This window comes from Diadema setosum, chromosome 5 (genome assembly GCF_964275005.1).
Source record: "Diadema setosum chromosome 5, eeDiaSeto1, whole genome shotgun sequence".
NCBI lineage: Eukaryota > Metazoa > Echinodermata > Echinoidea > Diadematoida > Diadematidae > Diadema > Diadema setosum.
In genome coordinates this window covers 16,463,572-16,483,124 of record NC_092689.1, presented here as the reverse complement: position 1 = coordinate 16,483,124, position 19,553 = coordinate 16,463,572, and the positions used below count along the sequence as shown (strand labels likewise).

The 19,553-nt window shown below is 37.6% G+C and overlaps 1 protein-coding gene across 4 annotated transcripts in view; it reads right to left on the bottom strand.

Moving 5' to 3' along the window:
* The window catches only part of LOC140228611 (probable E3 ubiquitin-protein ligase HERC4), a 41,667-nt gene extending 23,682 nt beyond the window's left edge, over nt 1–17,985 (bottom strand). For 3 of the 4 annotated variants that reach the window (XM_072308849.1, XM_072308851.1, XM_072308852.1), the window contains exons 1-6: nt 17,935–17,985; nt 6,196–6,465; nt 5,026–5,188; nt 4,403–4,479; nt 2,591–2,815; nt 2,249–2,340 (exon numbers count right to left, since the gene is read on the bottom strand). In XM_072308849.1, the coding sequence (XP_072164950.1) occupies nt 2,249–2,340; nt 2,591–2,815; nt 4,403–4,479; nt 5,026–5,188; nt 6,196–6,430 (792 nt within the window). In that variant the 5' untranslated portion in view covers nt 6,431–6,465; nt 17,935–17,985. Of the gene's footprint in view, nt 1–2,248; nt 2,341–2,590; nt 2,816–4,402; nt 4,480–5,025; nt 5,189–6,195; nt 6,466–7,755; nt 7,879–17,934 lie in introns of those variants that run through there. The other variant, XM_072308850.1, reaches the window with a different exon arrangement.
* Between the last annotated feature and the right edge of the window lie 1,568 nt (nt 17,986–19,553).

The following is a 19,553-nucleotide window of genomic DNA, read 5'->3' as shown; positions in this document are numbered from 1 at the left end:
ACATCATAATCATGTTTGATAACTGAGAAATTCAATTGATGCATTAACCATGTTCACTACACTCTGTGTGCCAAGCAGACTCCGCTGACAACTTGTCAATTCTGCATATTTTGCTCAATGGAACAACCAAGCACAACCATGTTGATAAGTTGCAATATGCCACAGTGCATGGAAAGCGTCATAGCCATAACTTTGTCACAAAATTTACATTCAAGGTAAAGGTTGCCATTTTCTCTATAACTTGCTGTTCTGCATTTCCGGCAAAAAAAGCTTCCATAAAACAATACATGGCTTTAAAACAGAAAATGTTTCCCAAAAAAGCCCATGCACTGCTGTCTCAAAATAGTGTGGCACACTGGAGGTTCATTGAATGCATGCTGCCAGTGTTCACTGGCTAAACTTCATACATATCCTTTTGGTCTAGCATTGAACTTGTCCCCTCCCACACTAAACTTACTATCTAAAAAAAATTGTAAACTTTTGTATGAGAATCCAATAGCTGAACACATGTCAGCTGTCATGCATGTATCAGTATTTAGCATGATGGCATTGGCTTGTGACACCAGCAAAAGCTGTCTGCAGTGATTGTGATTGAAGGTTTTTCTTTTTCCATTATTACCAACTTGAAGGGAAAGAGGAAATATGTTTGATGTTTAATTGGTCCAACAAAATCATTTGACAGAAAATAGATTTATGAGGGTGTGCCCAGTAGTGTGATGGGTTCAGTTTAAACAACAATAATAGTTTCAAGTTTCAAGTTTCAAGTTTATTTATTCATTTGTCTTTCTTCCAACAATAAGCAATATAACAATAACATAACAATAACACTGACACTTTCTTTCAGGAGTATATAGGAACAACAACAGCTAACACTAAAATTTTGCAAATACATAAATATATAATTACATGTGTATGTGAAATGATAAGAAAGGGTAACAATATTTTGAGAAAGGCAAACGAGGAGACCTTAATGAAGCATAGCTAGTATATAAGACAAGGTCCCTCAGGAATAAAAGAGAGAAAAAAAAATACATGTATATATATATATATATATATATATATATATATATACATAATAATAATAACAACAACACAACAAAATCAACATCAGCAGAAGCAGCAGCACCGCCACTACCACAAACAACAACAACAACAACAACAACCAGCCACAAGTTCATGAATACATGTTGTACAAAATACACCATCAACACAATTCTCGCTATCGCCAATGACGTAAAAAGTACCCGGATGTTGATTTAAGCGTCATTTACGGTGCATTATTGGATAGTCCGGTAGCAAAGTCACTTCCGTTCGTACGCGCGTGATACGTGACTAATGCTATTTACACACACAACCGACTGTATTCTACGTGTACTTCCGGTTTTCTCGACTTGAATTACAGCTTTAATATGGTTTGAAATTTCTCCATTCTTAAGAAATTGCTGTTAATACGACTATTGGTTGTTGTTGCGAAGCTGCCATGTGTTATTCGCACGACAATAAATGAAAAAAATCTGCAGAAATAGGACCCTTACTGGCATGCGAGACGTGACGTGGCCGCGTGGGTGAAGTTTGCGGGTGACTCCACAGCGCATTACGTGCACGCGCGACTTACTAGTAGTGGTAGTAGCACTAGGTAGTAACTGTTAGGCCTAGTGCCGACGTACATTGTTTGTACATACTTACTTGGAAGAAATTGCTTCGGAGACAGGATAAGTTCGAGATCACTGTTCGTTCCCGATTGTGTTCGCGACATTTCGACAGAGAACAAATAAAAATAAAAGATGGGCATTCCATGACGATATACTGTATATCCAGGTGGGTGAATATTTTCCAGCATATTTTCAGCGTATGCAGAGATGACTGATCTGTGATGTGCACATCGATCGCATGATCAAGCAGTACGCTGTACCGGTATGTGTTAGCTTATGCGCTGCGTGCAGTGAAAATGCAAGGCCGGCCGCCGGCGGCGGGGACTACAGTGTACCAGTATGACAGGCCTGGCCACTCGCTGGCTCGGGCGGTACAGCGGCCTTCTGTACAAGTATCCGTGGTCGGCGCTGCGCTATAGGTAAGGTACACGTACGCGCACGCTAGCGTTGTGCAAATTATGCCCCGCGCCGGAAGTGCCCTTGCTACCAAGTGCACTAAATCTTGACGAAAAAGCCACATCCGGGTACTTTTTACGTCATTGGCGATAGCGAGAATTTGACCAACTTTTAAACAGCAAATACTTGATCATACATACTGCTATAAGCATGGCTGTGTGGTCTTGTCCGCAGGCGATGTACTTCACCCGCTGGGACAGGAGACTTTTCAGTATTTGTGGGGAAAGGACATCTGAAGAAGAGTGCAATGGAGATGAAAAGGTTGCAAAGGTTGCAAGTTTTTCAGCTGAAGGATACTGATAATCATTGACAAATATTACATCTCAAGAAAAGAAAAAGTTGACTAGATAACCCTTTTCACCTACTTTGTGTCCTCAAGAAAAACTGCAAAACATGTGATTGTGTCAAAAATTTACATGCCTATCCACTGCTTGCATTTGTGTATGTTATCCTCTCCATTTCAAGCAGCCTGACAAACTTACTCAGAGGGGCCCCGATCCCAAGCTGACCACAGTCATTCTTCCCCCAACCAAAGGGTGCTCCTGAGACAGTCAGAGCAAATGAATGCGAGCCACCGCATGATAGCTGAGTGATGGGGAGCCCTCGTAGCTTACGTATGACCAGGGGGCAGTCACTGAAGAGCGGCGTGGTTGACCCAATGCCCAGCTGACCGACAGAGTTATCGCCCCAGGAGAAGACTCTGCCATCTTCAAATATGCACAGAAATTAAACTGGACATGAATACACACACATTATGCTTAACAAAATGAAAAAACCAAACAAGTGTCCAAAATAACAAAAAACATTGAAATTATAATCCATATATACTGTGACAATGCATCACAAAACAAACTGAAAGGCGCACCTCTTGATTTTATGTGTGGTTTCAAAAAAGGTGAAACCCGCCAACCAAGTCAATCTTGAGTTTTTCATATTTTCTGAAAGAACTACTCTTTCTCTCCATCATTCCTAAGTTTGGGATCATAAAATGAATTGGAAAGTGTGTTTTCAGCATTTTTCTACATCCATTTGTTTTTGTGTGTGTGTGTGTGTGGTTTTTTTTTTTTTTTTTTTTTTGGTACCACAGTGTGATGAGGTATATCTTAGAGGCCCCTTTTCATTTCTTGAAAATCCTTTGCACACTCTTCACTTTCAACTCTAATTATCTTTTGAAAGAATAATGCTACTGCCTTGAAAGTTGGCATTAATTATGGACAGAATGTGCTAATTGAGCTTGCTCATTTTCAGCTTAATCTGGAAATCCCTTCATTGTTGTTGCCCTGGTGGCTTACATCCTGTTTTTTGTCCCTTTCATTGTGCATCTAGCACAGCTTGGTAAGGATGTCTGCCCACAATCCTGCTCTAACCCCCCTCCCTTTACCTGTCGGGCTCCTTGCCCATGACCTCCTACCCTCTTCTTTTTTTTTCTTTGTTCTGTGTCCCTAGCCTGTCCCTAATTGTTCTTGTTGTGTGAAGTCCTTTATGTGTTTGCTTTCCCTGCCCGTTTGTCATTTTGCCTCTGACCAAGATTCTGCTAGGATCAAAAGCTCAGGCCCCTTTTGACTCCATTTTACTCCATTGGCTCGCCACTATTGGATAAGCAGTTTTCAGCAGCCTTTTTTTTTTTTTTTTTTGTTGGCTACACCTAGACAATAATTCTGGACATTGCAATGGCCCAGTCCTTCATAAAGGCTATTATGGGACAACAGGGATCCAGGAATAAGGTAACCATAACAGTTTTATTCAAGACATTGACACCATTTGACAAAGATGGCACTCCAGGCGACACGCCTAATAGCAAACAAAGCACAGTATTAAAGGGACAGACAAACTGATCTGATTCAATGTTGATAAAACAAATATACTTGCCAGACTGGACGATCATGAAATAACACTCTCAGCCAAGCCTGTGAATTTTCCTCAAGAAATATGCAAGCATGAGACAGCACTTTTGTTGTAGGAGGTCTGATATCCACCCCCCCCAAAAAAAACAAACAAACAAACAAGCAAACAAACAAATGAAAGGATTGGATTCTCTTTGACAAACATCCCTATACCTGATAAGCATGAGAATGGCAGCAACTTCAGTTTGGGATGAATTTAACTTCACGAAAAACAGGACAGTAAAACAAACAAAAAACAAAAAGCATGGTAGATGTCCATTGGTGAGAAAGGTTGTGTTTGATGAAAACCGAAAAATTGTGGGTGGGGAAATGTCTTTTGTCATAGTAACATTTTGAGGTCTATGTCAGCTTTTGAGTGACAGTGCCCCGACTGTGAGATAATGAGCGTACCTCTGGTGAGAGCCAACGAATGTCTGGATCCGCAAGACACTTGTACAACGTGGTAGGACCCTAGAGACTTCAGAATTCTGTGTGTGAAACAAGCATGCTGTTAGAACATCTAGAAGCTTCCAGATTTTTGCTCTTCAATTGTCAAAATGAAAGTAATGATAACATGGTATCAACTGCTGAAAGACCACTATTGTTTGAATGGTCAAAGAGGGATATTTCATAATTCCTAAAGGTTATGACACTCATGGCGAGATATAACTATCAGCAACAATTTTTGCATTATTTTTCCAGGTAACTCACTAGGTTGAATATTTTTTCACTATTTTAGTGAATTCTTGTCAATTCCATACATACTACCCATCTACAACTACAAAATCTGCACCTACTTTCATCACAGCATATGAATTAGAATAAACGTGCAGTACGGACATGAATTCCCACGCCCACACGAGTTGTGAATTTTCAACTCTACTGAAAGCCCCCAAACCCATCCTATGTACCAACTATCCGATGGAGGAGTAACAGTTATCCAAATCTCACTCTCAGTTCACTCCTGCATAGATTGTGCTGCAAAATGACACGCCTATTCCTTCTATTTGTGAGTAGTCTTTCATCAGGCTCACCTTGGCTTGGGCTTATCATCCTGATCTCCCGTGGCCATACCACACTGACCTCTGTCGTTGTGACCCCAGCTCAAGACTTGCCCCTTGTCCGAAACAGCAAGGGTGTGGTCATCTCCACAGGACACTTGGCAGATGACCAAGGTCTCTACGGCGAGTACCTGGACTGAAAAAAGACAAGCCACCTGATTGTAGTCAGTACGATTTTTGGCCATACAAACACGTCAGTTTCCCCATGGCATTACTCATCAACTCTGTGATGAAAATACTCAAAGGTGGATTACACAATGAATACCTAACAGCACTGACCACACGCTGAACGTCACTTGGGCATCACAATATCGTCTCAGATCAATTTCTAGCCTCTGTACCTAACAATACATTCAACAATTTTAACCATCAAAATGAATTTGGGGGTGGGGGAGATTAATCAAAAGACTGTTTGACTTTACTTACTTCATTTATGTTACCTTGAATGTAAAGCATAGTTGTTGGTTTTTTTTTAATAATGATGATAAACATGAAAATAACATGGCAACTACAATGATGACACTGATGCTGATGATGATACGCTGTACTACTACCATTATGACTGCAGTTGCTACTGCTACCATTGCTGCTGCTACTACCATTACCACTTCTACTACTACTACTACTACTACTACTACTACTACTACTACTACTACTACTACTACTACTACTACTACTTCTACTACTACACATTAACTTACAGTTTTACTATCATACTACCCCGGCAATGATATCAACACTCGTCACATTTCATGACATCACTTTTTATACGTGCAAATTCTGAACAGTGCAAATAATTTGAGCAAATAAAAGATCATTATGAAACAGTTGCAGTTTCCAAGGTTTATTAAAAAATGAGAGTGATTTAGCAATAAAAATGATATGGGACATAGCAGAGTAAACAAGCATAATACAGGTATTCATTTCTTGTGGAAGAATTAAATCCAACATAAACATGCAGATTGAATGGTGAAGCATTTTTGTTTTAAAAACGTGGGGTACTTTGGACAAAAAATCTGTGTTTGATATTAGTAAATTGTTCCTCCTCTTAATTTGCAACACCAAGTGAATAAAAGCATGACATCAATGAAGCAGTTTACATGTAAACTTACACTGTAAAGGGCAAGTAAAAACAATTTTTACCCAGTTTGAAGTGGTCACCTTGGCGACCTAACTGCCCGCAGTTGTTTGCTCCACAGGTGAAAACAGTCCCATCTTGCAGGAGGACGCAGGTGTGCTGTGACCCGCAGCTGATGCTGCGGACTCTCTGGTCCGAGGGCAAGGAGACTTCTGTCACTACGGCGATACATCCTGCATCCTCATCACGGCTCAGTCCCAACTGGCCCTCAGTGGCTGAGCCCCAACTGAATACAGGCATCTCACATCAGTTCTTCCGCTTGTGATATCCCTGTACTGTAAGTTTTTGATAGCATCAGAGTATTGAAGAGTGCCATGAAAGAAGCAGGAAAAAATCCAGATCTATACTTAAAGACGGGGGGTGTTTCATAAAGCTGTTCGTAAAGTTACGAACAACTTACGAGCAACTGATGATCAGTTCTTGTGCTGAATTATGGAAATTCTGATAAGTACAATTTGTATAGCACATCAGAACTGATCACTCGTAAGTTGTTCGTAACTTATGAACAGCTTTATGAAACAGGGTAACTTACAGTGCCCCATTTCATAAAAAGTTGATATGACAGCAACTCTTGCTGGAATGGCAATTGCCATGGTAATAACAAGAATTCAGCTTCCTGACTGGCTGTTGCTATGGGAGGTTGCCATTCCAGCAAGAGCTGATTTCCTAACATCTCTTGTGAAATGGGGCCGAGGTAGTGTGGAGATTCGTGGGAGGCCCGATTCATTCACAGTCCATCGGGGTACATTCCAAATCCACATACAGCACCAGTCAGTGATATGTGCATCGAAGAGCACGCTCACTGGTAACAGTCTACTCCAGTTGAGAATCTTTGGCTGCGTGTACTTAAAATAGAGATAAACTGTGATAAAGCACTTCTTTAACGGCATTCTCAGATATAAAATTTGAGCAGGGCCAGCCTTCCCACTCCATGGAGGCCAAAACAGTGGGCCCTATTCCCTAGTGGTCATTTAAAAGGGGAATTGTGAATCATGAATACAATAAAAAAAAAGGTATTATTTTGTTCTTACAAACCTAAATATAGATACGAAAATGCAAATTGGTACTTATGAACTTGACCAACATTTAATGCATTCATAAATTCATACCATTAACCTCTTCTCCTTTTAAAATCAACATTGAGAAGTTTCTACAGCTCTTGGATTGATATGAGATATTTGAACATAGATCAACAAGAGTAATTTAAAACCAGATACTGGCTTGTTGAGGTGGGGATTCATGTTTTGAATATTCCTAAGTGAGATGATGAGAAACCTCTGATGAAATATGAAAGAGCATGTAATTTTAAGGAGGATTCAACATTTATTTGATGAAAATTGGTTTTCAAATGGCTGAGATATCCAAAAAAGTGATAATAATAAAAGGCGACAGGCCACGCCTTTTATTAGGATCTCTTGGTTTCACCTTGTTTTTGGATATCTCAGTCATTTCAAAATCGATTTTCATCAAATAAACTTTTGATACCCCTTAGAATTGCATGCTCTTTGACATCTCATAGAGTGGTTTTTCAATATCTTGCAAAACATTAAAAGCTAAATCCTCACCTCAACCAGAACTGTTCACGCCCTTTAAATATCATACACCTCCTTCAGGTGGGAAAAAAACACCCACAAAATGAGGTAATCAAATCCAACTCAATGTATACAAGCTCACACGATGGCACTACTGATGCAGCCAAGACAGAAGATGACACCTTGGTAGTACATCATTAATATTCATCATTAATGCTCAGTGTGTATGTTGCATGCTACTGTGAGGCTCTCTCAGCCGGCGCATTTTGTTTCCAGCGGATGACAACTCATGTGTCCACTGCAGGAATCCAGAGTATGGGAACAATTTACAAACACATCTCAAGATGATATTTCAGGAAGGAAAACAGGAAATACCATGCCAGCATAACCCCTGCAGTCAGATGCCACAAACACTTGTCATGTTGTAAGTTTTACTCATTTGCCAAGTAACGCTGCTCACAGGTGCTGACCCATGACTATGCTGAAATGCCATGCCAGCTCTGGTCACGTCATTGCGTAATCGCGTCTCTCCCAAATCCTGTCTGTGGAATGTTCTGCTGCAGCTTATTAGAGGATGAGCACACTTTGCAGATATGTATGCTACCATGTCTCCTTGGCCCAATGAGAAAGCATTCTTGCCTGACAGATCATGTCAAGTTCATCTAAATCACATTCATACATTGAAACCTTCCTCAGCACTTCTGCAGGATAAACCACTCGTGTTCATTCAGCTTCATGTCAACAGAAGGGTATTGCGAAACATGAGCTTCCGGAGTAGCAAGTGTCAGCAATCCACCGACGTGAGCCAGAAACACATACAGTGAATCCTGAAAGCCATTCCTTACAAATTTACACAATGACTCAATAACAAAATACTGCCCCCCCCCCCCCCCCCCCCCATGCAACTACAACATGTACACTGCAAACAATTCACAGTGAAATGTCACTGCATGTTTCAAGCATAGGCCAATTTGGTTTGGGTACTATTTTTAATGGTAATTTTTAAATGGGGGGCTTCAAATATGCCTAACAAAAGATAATTCATGCACTGACGTAGGATGCACCAGGCTCATGGCATAACCCATTGAAAGTGCTTTTGTTCTCCTTTGGAAGCCCCCCAGTTTGGGCTGCAAAAAGTGCTTTTCTAGTCGGATTCATCTATTACCCAGGTTTAAGAGTTGGAGTTCTAACTCGCTGTAATTATTCAAACAGTTGTCAACTTTCTATTCACATACAAAAGAATTTCATGGGTGCATTTGTGCCTTTGATGGTCAATGTTCCATGCCGCCATCTCGCTGAGCAATCTGAAAATTCATTTTGAACGTTAATATAACGTTGGCTATACTTTGCTTGTTCAGTTATCAAATGAAATGAAATCTCACTCAATGATAAAGCATATAAAACAACTAGACTCGGAATTTGTCAAGACTGACAAATTAGGTGATCCGATTTTTAAAAAAAAATCAATGATTCGAGTCCTGATCGCAATAGGCATGACCATATAGGTTTCATCCTTGTTTAGAGACATTGGCCGTGTGATATTTGGATTCTCATTTAGAAAAGAGAGTCAGGTCTGCCATCTTTGGTACCAAATTCGGTATACACTATAACGTAGATACAGAATGAAGTATATTTGACCATTGACTCAACTTTGCACAGCCAAGATGGCATCTGAGCAAAAAGTGGTTATTTTGTGAAATGATTCTTGTAACATGGTCTTTGCGTGTGCAAAATATGGGAAAGATAGGACATGTATTCACCAAGATACAGGTTGAAACATTTATGACTTTTGACCCTAATTTACATACCCAAGATGGTGTCTGATTAAGTAGTTGTTATTTTATGAAATAATGTATGTGACATGAACTAAACATGTGCGAAATATGGGGATGATAGGGGCTGTTTTTCTTGAGTTATTGCAAAGAAAGTTGCAGAAAGAAAGAAATATCTCAATACATCGAAGATAAGTTTGATTTCAACCAAGTTTTTTGACGTGATCTTGGCGTCGTATGAAAAATTGTAGAAAACAGTGACGATAGCCCAAAGTCTCAGCTACAACATATTAAAATCTGGGAGAAATTCACCGAAGAGTAAGTGAACTAGTGCTCAATAAAGACCGTCATGTCAATTTTCATTTCCAGAAAAATTCCCTCCCATAGAGATAACACGTAAACTGGTTAAATTTGACAAGGTTACATTATATCTATTTTCACGAGGTGAAGACATCATCCGATTAAAACTTTGATTGAACAAAACTTAAAGAGTATTAAATTGGCTACAACATACTAAAATCTGGAAGAAATTCACCGAAGGGTAAGTGAGCTAGTCGTCGATAAAGACAATCAGGTCAATTTTCACATCTAGAAAAATTCCCTCCCATAGAGATAACACGTCATAACGAAGATACAGGAAGAAGTACATATGACCTTTGACCCCACTTTGCACAGACAAGATAGCCTCTAAGCTAAAAATGGTTATTTTGAGAAATGATCCTTGTAACATGGCCTTTACGTGTGCAAAATATGGGAAAGAAAGGACATGTATTCACCAAGATACAGGATAAAACATTAATGACCTTTGACCCTAATTTACATACCCAAGATGGTGTCTGATCAAGTAGTTGTTATTTTGTGAAGTAATGTACGTGACATGAACTAAACATGTGCAAAATATGGTGGTGATAGGATATATTTTTCTTGAGTTATTGCAAAGAAAGTTGCAGAAAGGAAGAAATATTTCAATACATCAAAGATAAGCTTTACTGTAATTTCAACCAAGTTTTTGGACGTGATGCCGACTCCGTATGAAAAAACGAAGGGCACACTTACGATAGCTCAAAGTCTCAGCTACAACATACTAAAATATGGGAGAAATTCACCAAAGCATAAGTGAGCTAGTGCTCGATAAAGATAGTCATGTCAGTTTTCATTTCCAGAAAAACTGCACTCCCATAGAGATAACACGTAAACTGGTCAAATTTGACAATGTTACTGTTAATCCATTTTTACGAGGTGATGCCGTCATCCAATCAAAATGTTGTTATTATATGACTGAAAGACCATTTAATAAGCTACAACATATTGAAATTTGGACGAAAATCAACAAAAGAATAAGTGAGATACGCTTGAGTGAACTTAAAATTTGATGACGTCATTTTGAAAATTTCCTTTTTTTTTTACTTTATTAAGAAATTTGCTACCTTTTCATCATTTTTCCAGCATCGCCAACCCATGAAATGACATGTACAACTCATCAGCTTTCAGAATATGTAAAGAAAATGGGGGGTCATCGTCCATCCTGACGAGTAAAATCGGATTTAAAATTGGCGGTTTTTTTGCATTGTTGCACTGTATATCGCCATTGACGCGCGCGCGGAATTTCAACTTTGACGGGCTCGTGTGACGTCATATTGAGTCGGATTGACTTGAAACTTGGTAGCAATATTCCTTGACATTTCAGGCATCCGATAAGTGTGAAAAAACGGGAAATTTCTATTGCGTATGAACTGTGCGTGCGTATATGTGCGCGCGCGTACGCGCCCGTCCAATTTTTTTAATTTTTAAAAAAATGCTCCAATTGGTCTGAAACGTGTGCAAAAAAAATTTGAGCTCAATGTGAGCATACAAATATTTCAACGCGCGTACGCGCACGTTTGAAGGGAAAATATGAATTTTGATTATATGAGTATAATGCGCTTGACTTGAAATATATGTGACGTAAATTTCACTGAAAATTTTCATTCCATTAAAGAGATATGATTGAGAATGTGTTTTCATATAATGGCGTCATAGTGACGTCACGGTCGACTAATCACTATGATTTTATTTGAAGGATCGTCTTTGGGACATGATACATGTATGGTATAATTTTGACATTGATAGGAGGAGGACTTTCCGAGATTAGCGATACACAACTTTTGCGGAGAAAGAAGAAGAAAAAGAAGAAGAAGAACAAAGAATCAGTACAGATACAAAAAGTGATCCGAGAGGATACTCGGATCACCTAATTAGTCAATCCTGTCCAGAAATTTGTGCAAAAGTGTAAATCAGAGCTGTATTATGTGAAAGTTTTGGAACCTGTACCATCCTGGAAAGGCAGTTTTATCACTTTCCATTGAATTCCCACAAATGAAACTAATGATATGGAATAACACAAATTATTCGTTATTGATAGATATATCGCCGAGTCAAGTAATTTCTATTTTCATTTCATCATTTTTTTGCCCAATTTCTATTCGTGCACCTTCATGTCTTTATACCATTCACATATCTTCAGTAGGGAAGCAGGGATGGTGAAAAGTAATTACCATCACAAAAGACATCCATATCTTCCCTAGAAAGTAGCTTGTGATTACACATTAAAATACATGAGTCAATTGTCTTTATTCCTATCTGCACTGCAGATCCATTTTGGCACATGCTTCAAATATTTTTGAGTGGTGGCATGAAACATCCAGCAAAAGGAAATCTAAAGATGGCTGTGACTCCATTCTCTTCAACATCCTTGGTACAAATGTATTACAAACTGAGAACAGTAGAAGTTCAATGTAATATTTACCATTCAAACTACACATCAAATTATAAAGTTCTGGAATTTTTAACACTTCACAAGACTTCACGAAATAACATTATTAGTCACAAATGAATTGGATATAAGGAAATGATAACCATCCATGGCTCAAACTGACCTGCACACAAATCTTCATCTACTTTTTTTTTCTTTTTTTTTAAATAAAATGAAACAAACTTAATTCATCACATAACATGACAACACAGTAATGGAACTTAGCAATTATCACTTTTAATGGAGGAGGTTGAAGTTACTGAATTACTAACCTCCTAAATTAGTTTCATATTCCACTGCATAAATCGACAGATTTATGCTCAGACAATCTTATAATCACTCACATTCAAATCAAATTATGTAGTTGCAATCAATATAACTGTTCTAGAGAAAACGCTATACTTTTTTTCAATTCAATTCAATTCAAACTTCATTTCATTTTTCAAAAAGAACATAAACATTTCACTTTCTTTGGTAACAGAGAATAAGGTTACATATAATCAAAACAAATTAAATTGAGAAAACATAATTGTGGAACCTTGGGGTAACAAATAATGTTGTAATGAAAATTGACTGAAGTGACATAGATGATTTGATATAACATTACACAAAATATCGAAAAATGGAGGGACCCACTAAAAAGGCAATGCTTGTACAAATGTAGATTGTGGGCCCCTCAGATACAGAATGTCACTAGAAAATGAACTGATGCAAAAAGGGGAAAAAATTGGGAATAAAGTCAGATAAAAAAAAAAGTCTGGATGCCCAGTACGAAGACAGAGTAACAGACTTCATTACGATAGTCTGTCGCTATCATAAACTAAAATCTATCAAATTGGATTTTGTAAAGACTGTTATCCATCTATCTATCTATATATATTTTTTTTTCTCCTTTTTTTTTTTTAAAGAGGTTCATAGATTTCATTGTAATAATCACTATGTTGAAGTCAGTGTGTAATATGATGACTGGCATGTGGTTCTTTTGCATTAAAAAGCCTTTGTAGGGATCAGTTTGGAATCTTACTCTGGCTTAGTTCAATAACGATTCAAATATAATATACATCAATTTTTGAAACAAACAGTGAACACTACTTTACAGTATCTGGATTCTACCACAGACATGACACCATACAGATACTCCCTCCTCCACCACACACTCATGGCAATTGGTTGCAAAGGACATTTGATTACAAGAAATTGCATTAAAAATATCGAGTTCACAAAAATTCAAATCAGGTCCCTATTCTATCATTTTGACTCTCGACATAATTTCAGTAAATCAATGTTCTGTAGATTTGTTCATTAGCTCAAATTTGAAGATTTTTAAGGAGTGTTCACGCTGTCTTTTTTTTTTAATTTCTCTTTTTATTACTATTCCATGGAGTATATATATATTTTTTTTTTTTTTTTTTTTTTTTTTTGGGGGGGGGGGGGTAGGTTAGAGGGGCAGAGACAGAATACTGTTACTAATTTCTCTGGTGAAGTATTAAAAACAGGTGGGTCCCGCCTTTTATTAGGACCACTTTATCTTACTTTGTTTTTGGAAATCTCAGCCATTAAAAACCGAGTGAATTTCCATCAAATAAACTTTTGATTTCTCTTATAATTGTACACTCTTTAACCCGTTGAGGACGAGTCCGAGTATACTTGGGCAGGTGTCTACGGGAAATGCGTGTTGCAGCAAAATCAGTCCGTCCTCAATCGGTTTTAAATATTTCATGTAAGTGGTTTCAAATTATCTCATTAAAAAGTTAAAACCTGAATACTTATCTCACCTGAAACTATACCATCCTTTTAAATGTTTTCAGATTGCCAAACCCTTTTTTATTTTCAAATTAACAGGATTTTTGCATTCAAAATACATGAACGCATTTCATTTTTTGGAGGAAGGAATGCACCATTTTTTATTTTCGCAGTTACAAACATCTATCCATATTCGGACTATCACACCTTTGCTTTTGAATAGCAGTACCTTCGGAGTAACAAACCTTTAGAATAATGAGCCTTTGGAATGGCAAGCTGAAACCCTGAGAACTGACCTTTGCTTTATCTCTTTTTTGTTGTTAGTTGTTATTGTTGTTCTTTTCCTTAACTTCAAAGAACAAGGTTATGTCTAGGTCAGCAAGATTATTCCATGAAAATGAACAATGGCAACTTATAATAACACATGCCTCCCTGTCTTACAGGGAAATTATTTCCATCTTCTGTATAACATGCATTTTTGTGTAAGCAGATGTAAGGTTTTCAATATTAAGTCTATTTAATATAGTTTTGTTTTGTTTCACCATTTTGATATTTTATGGAATTGTAAATATTCGTAACTTCCCCATGACTAGATCACTTGTAAAAAATGTAGAAAATAGAAATAGATAGCAAAAATAGATTTATGGATATCGTCATAGATAGCAAAAATAGATTTATGTATATATAGATATATATATCTATTTAAATTGCTATCTATTTCTATTTTCTACACTTTATACGAGTAATCTATTTCATTATAACTTCGCTCGTCAAACAACTGTATAGTGGTGCCTTGGTGAACTCTGTGTACACCACAAGTCTATATCATTAAAGCCTGCACAAGGAGGTGGACACACATTGGAGACTTATGTCGCTTACTGCACTCTCAGATTATTGTGTTGCCCAGAGACAGATTGAAATTACGTTCAAAGGATGCCTCAAAATTATATTTCTTGGGAAATAATGAAATTGAAAACATCCTCATGGTGCAAAATTGACTGCAAAATTTGGGTGAACCCCTTGGCAAGAATGTTAGGTGGCCAGTAAGGCTGCCTCATCAGCGATTTTAGGTGGCCTGCTGTGATCTTAGGTGGCCAATGGCATCCGGGCCACTGCTACGGTCGAGCCCTGCATCCATTTTATACAGGTTTTCTTGCAGGAAAGTATTAATGTTGGCCTGTCTGGAAATTTTCTATCCATCTTACTGACATGTCAACCTTGATGCATTCCATTATGTGGAGACTACTGTACTACAATGCTGTGCTAATATAAATGCAAAAATGTTTTAGTTTAGCATGCCTTCCTCACCTTTAAAGAATGATTAAATATAAAACACTATGCCTAATGGCAGATGAATTGTGTTCCTATGCTCTTCGTGATTCCCAAAACTCCACTAGTCTTTGTCAAAGACCCATAAGCGTTCCTGTAGACAACAGGATAACCATAATATGGCCTTGAGCATAAGAGATATATGCATCTGACACCAGCATAATCCTATGAATGACTTTTCGCTGGGCTGCATTCTTGCCAGACAGGTTAACGCCTGATAACATACTTAAACAACAACAAAAACATTATTTTGGACATTCAATCTCCATACATATACAGTATGTCAAAAGCAAAATTACACAGAAAAGAGGGAATAAAAGAGAGTGAAGCTCTGTTATACTCAAGTTGACAGAAAAAAAGACTAAGATACTTTACATGGCAGCTAACAGAAAGAAAGGCAGGTCATTCCAATGAAGGGATTGGTAACAGTACCTGGTTACACATCCCCAGCACTGCCCTTTCAGGCACAGTATCAGTAATATTCATTGTGAAAGTGTGCCTCATCTCACATACAATATCATGTACATGTATATGCAAGAGAGAAGTTTCTATCACATACAATCAACTGTATTCACTCATATGAAAACACAATGTGTGCAACTCAGGCTTGTATGTAAACAGTTTGGAATTCAAAATAATTACATCATTTTAACTTCATGTTAACAATCAATCTCTCCTATCATTGCCCCCCGCCAAAAAAAAAAAGAAAAAAAGTTAACACTACTGAACAGCAGATAGAAAATAATTTTATTCGTTAATCTTGGAACAATATTCCCTATACATCTGTGTCCTTTGTCACAAAATTCACTTAAAATGACAAATACATGGCCTTGGGTATAAAGCAAGAATGCTACAAATGAAAGAGTTACTTACACATCATTGTTGGGATATTACTCACAACTTCAGGGGCGGATCCAGGAATTCTGTAGAGAGGGGGCACCTTTTCAAAATTAAAGGGGGTACATGCCCCCCGCCCCATTTTTTTTTTAACCAAAAAAAAAAAATAAAAGGGGGGGGGGGGGCACTTGGTGCACTACCCCCTGGATCTGCCACTGAACTTACCACTTTTTCCTGTTTCTGTTTTCCCCCAAGATATGTCCTCCTCCTCCCCCCCCCCCCCCCCCGATTTTACCAATAACCATTCTACACTATCTTACCAGTTAGTAATATTAGCTTATGCATGGATGTATGCACACATTTGGCAAGTGGTGGGGACAGCATGCATCCATGCATGGCTATGAAATAAGGGTAGGGTAGTGTAAACTGGTTATGGGGGAAGGGACACAAGGAAGTCTTTCCAATTTGGTATTTCAATACAATCTGTCAATTGTAACCCAACCAAATACTGAGTTAGTCAATCAATCTACGGTCATAAATGTTTGGTAACACTGTGAAAGGCTATTCATATGGCACCTGCACCAAGGTTCAACCTCCCGTGCCAAGGTTCGACCATGAGCAAAAATATAGGTTTCTACATGTAGCAGGCAGTCAACATGGTCAAATTTTGGACAGCACTGTGGCAGCTTGCTTTAAATTGCAGTGAATCAGAATACATTTGATCTGCGGTGTACCAATGATATGCAAAATAACTGTACTATAAATTACTAATTTTTACCATCATCCATGTTTTTAGTTTGTTTTTCTTCTTAAGTTGCATAACTTACACACTTCTTTAATTTGTGTATGGCTAGGATAAGTAAAGTAGTATGGACACCCGCACCAAAAATCTAAGGTTCGACCTCGCGTGCCAAGCCAAAGGTTTATTAATTAGGGCCTAGGCCTATAGATACAGCTAGTGTATGTTTCATTGTTTGTGCATGTAGCAGGTGGTCGAATCATGGGCGGCTTGCGCGCTGCGGGCCTGGGTAAGTAGATTTTGGATAGAGAGAATGAGAAAGAGCCACGAGGGAGAGGAAAAGTGTTTTTTTTTTTTTTTTTTTTTAACTTTGTGTCTAGGGCCTACAGCAGTTACAATACAGCTTACACTCAGAGTAGTAGATCTAGACACTTACTATACCTAAAAGTTTAGGTAATCATGTAGATGATGTAGTGTAGTAGTTTACGTAGAATTTAAGAAATGCACCTTTAGCAAATTTAGGGCCTAGCTAGATAGTACATCTTAGTAGAACCTACTAGTCTAACCGTTCACGTTAGAGTTCTAACTTTAGAATGTTTTGTATTTTACCCATTTTACCACAACGGCAAAGTTACAGGTACAGCCTACACAGTTTGCACAACATCGGCCTAACTTGTTAATGCTACTACACGAAGATACGGTTCAAGTTTCATTGTTCGTTTTCACAAAAAGTATCAAATAATTTAGGAACACCTACCAAATCAAATGCAGTATATAAGTGGCAGTAATAAATATCGCTGGTGACATAAATTAACGCAGGTGGGACTGGGAAGATGGCGGGGGCCGGGTGAGCTTGCTTGTCTGATGATATGATCATGACATGTAAGATGAACTCCATCATAGTAAGGGTTCTATTCTACATCACAACATAACATGCCAATTAAATCTTCCAATGTCATTTTGCCTTTAATTCTCCACGTGTGATTTCGACACTCACTCACCAACTGTCTCAACAGGAACAATAACGGATGTGTAGCCGTGGTGGGTAATTCCCACGCTGTCGTTTATACATACGCAGCTAGCCCATTCCAACTGTACGTGTTATGTTGACTGTTTCAGCGTGTGTGTGTGAGACCGTGCTAAAAGTATAAAATACTAGTAAATAATATTTAAAATAAAAAACAAAAACAAAAACAAAAACTGTGGAGTTTTCGGCATATAAGGCTCAAACCTACAGGCTATAAATTGTTTCTCTGTCTTAAAAAGCCCTATCTCTGGATCACTCAGTTGGAAAATAAAACAAAAACAAAAACAAAACTATAGACCTTTTTCCAAATTTATCATAAATATCTAAAGCAATCGAATACTATAGTTGTAACATTATCTAGAGTAACTGCATGCTCATGCATGCTGCTCAAGGCATCTGTTCTGCAAGAAGAATCAGTCGGTCTACAAACAATCTCATATAGTCAGCACTATTCGTGTTAAAAATGACTTAAAAGTTAAGGGGGTATCTCACGGCGCATGCATGCATTTCTCATTTTGTTGGCCAAGGCATGACAATTGCCAAAGGGAATTCCACTCATCACCATCGGTTTTAAGAGAATTTGAAAAAAAATTCTTATATTCTTTTGGGACGAATTTGGATCTAAATCGCATTGATCAGTTTATTTGAAATGCGGTATATAAAACGACTATCTATCATTATCATTATTCATTGTTGAATATAATCATGTCATCATATCTACTGTTGCTGTGATTGTTCTTTTATTCCCCTTCTTCTTTTCATCAAATAACGAGAGATAATGCTAATCATTACTATTATTATTATTATTATTATTATTATTATTATTATTGTTGTTATTATTATTATCATTATTATTATTGTTATCATTATAATAATAATGATAATAATAATAATAATAATAATAATAATAATAATAATAATAATAATGATAATAATAATAATAATAATAATTATTATTATTATTATTATTATTATTATTATTATTATTATTATCATTATTATTATTATTATTATTACTATTATTATTATTACTATTATTATTGTTGTTGTTGTTACATGGGCGTCACGGGGGGGGGGTGGGGGGGTGCGCTGGGTGCGAACGCACCCCCCTTCAGATCCTTAATTAAAAAAACACACACACACACACACACACACACACACACACTTCCGTGTGCGAGCGACCTCAACGCCGGACGCTAAATAATTGTTCTTTTTTTATTACTTTTATTTATTTAATTTTTTTTTTTTCCACCGGGAACAAAAAAAGGAGAAAAAATAATAATCGCACCCCGGACTCTGGCAGCACTGATGTTATACATTATCTACTGCATGTATTCTACAGTGTTTACACTGTATCCGTATACGGTATATTTCATTCATTGTGCAACGGATTGCTGAATTTCAATTTTGAAAATGCAAAAGCTCCGTCGCGTGGGAGGGGGACAATAAAGGCACATTTTTCGTCTAAAAGTTGTCAATTTCGTAACTGAAAATGCGAAATTTTTCGCACATAACAGGGCGAACAATGCACTAACAATATACATTATTACATCTATACACTAACATTTAATCATGAGTAAATTTAGTGTATAT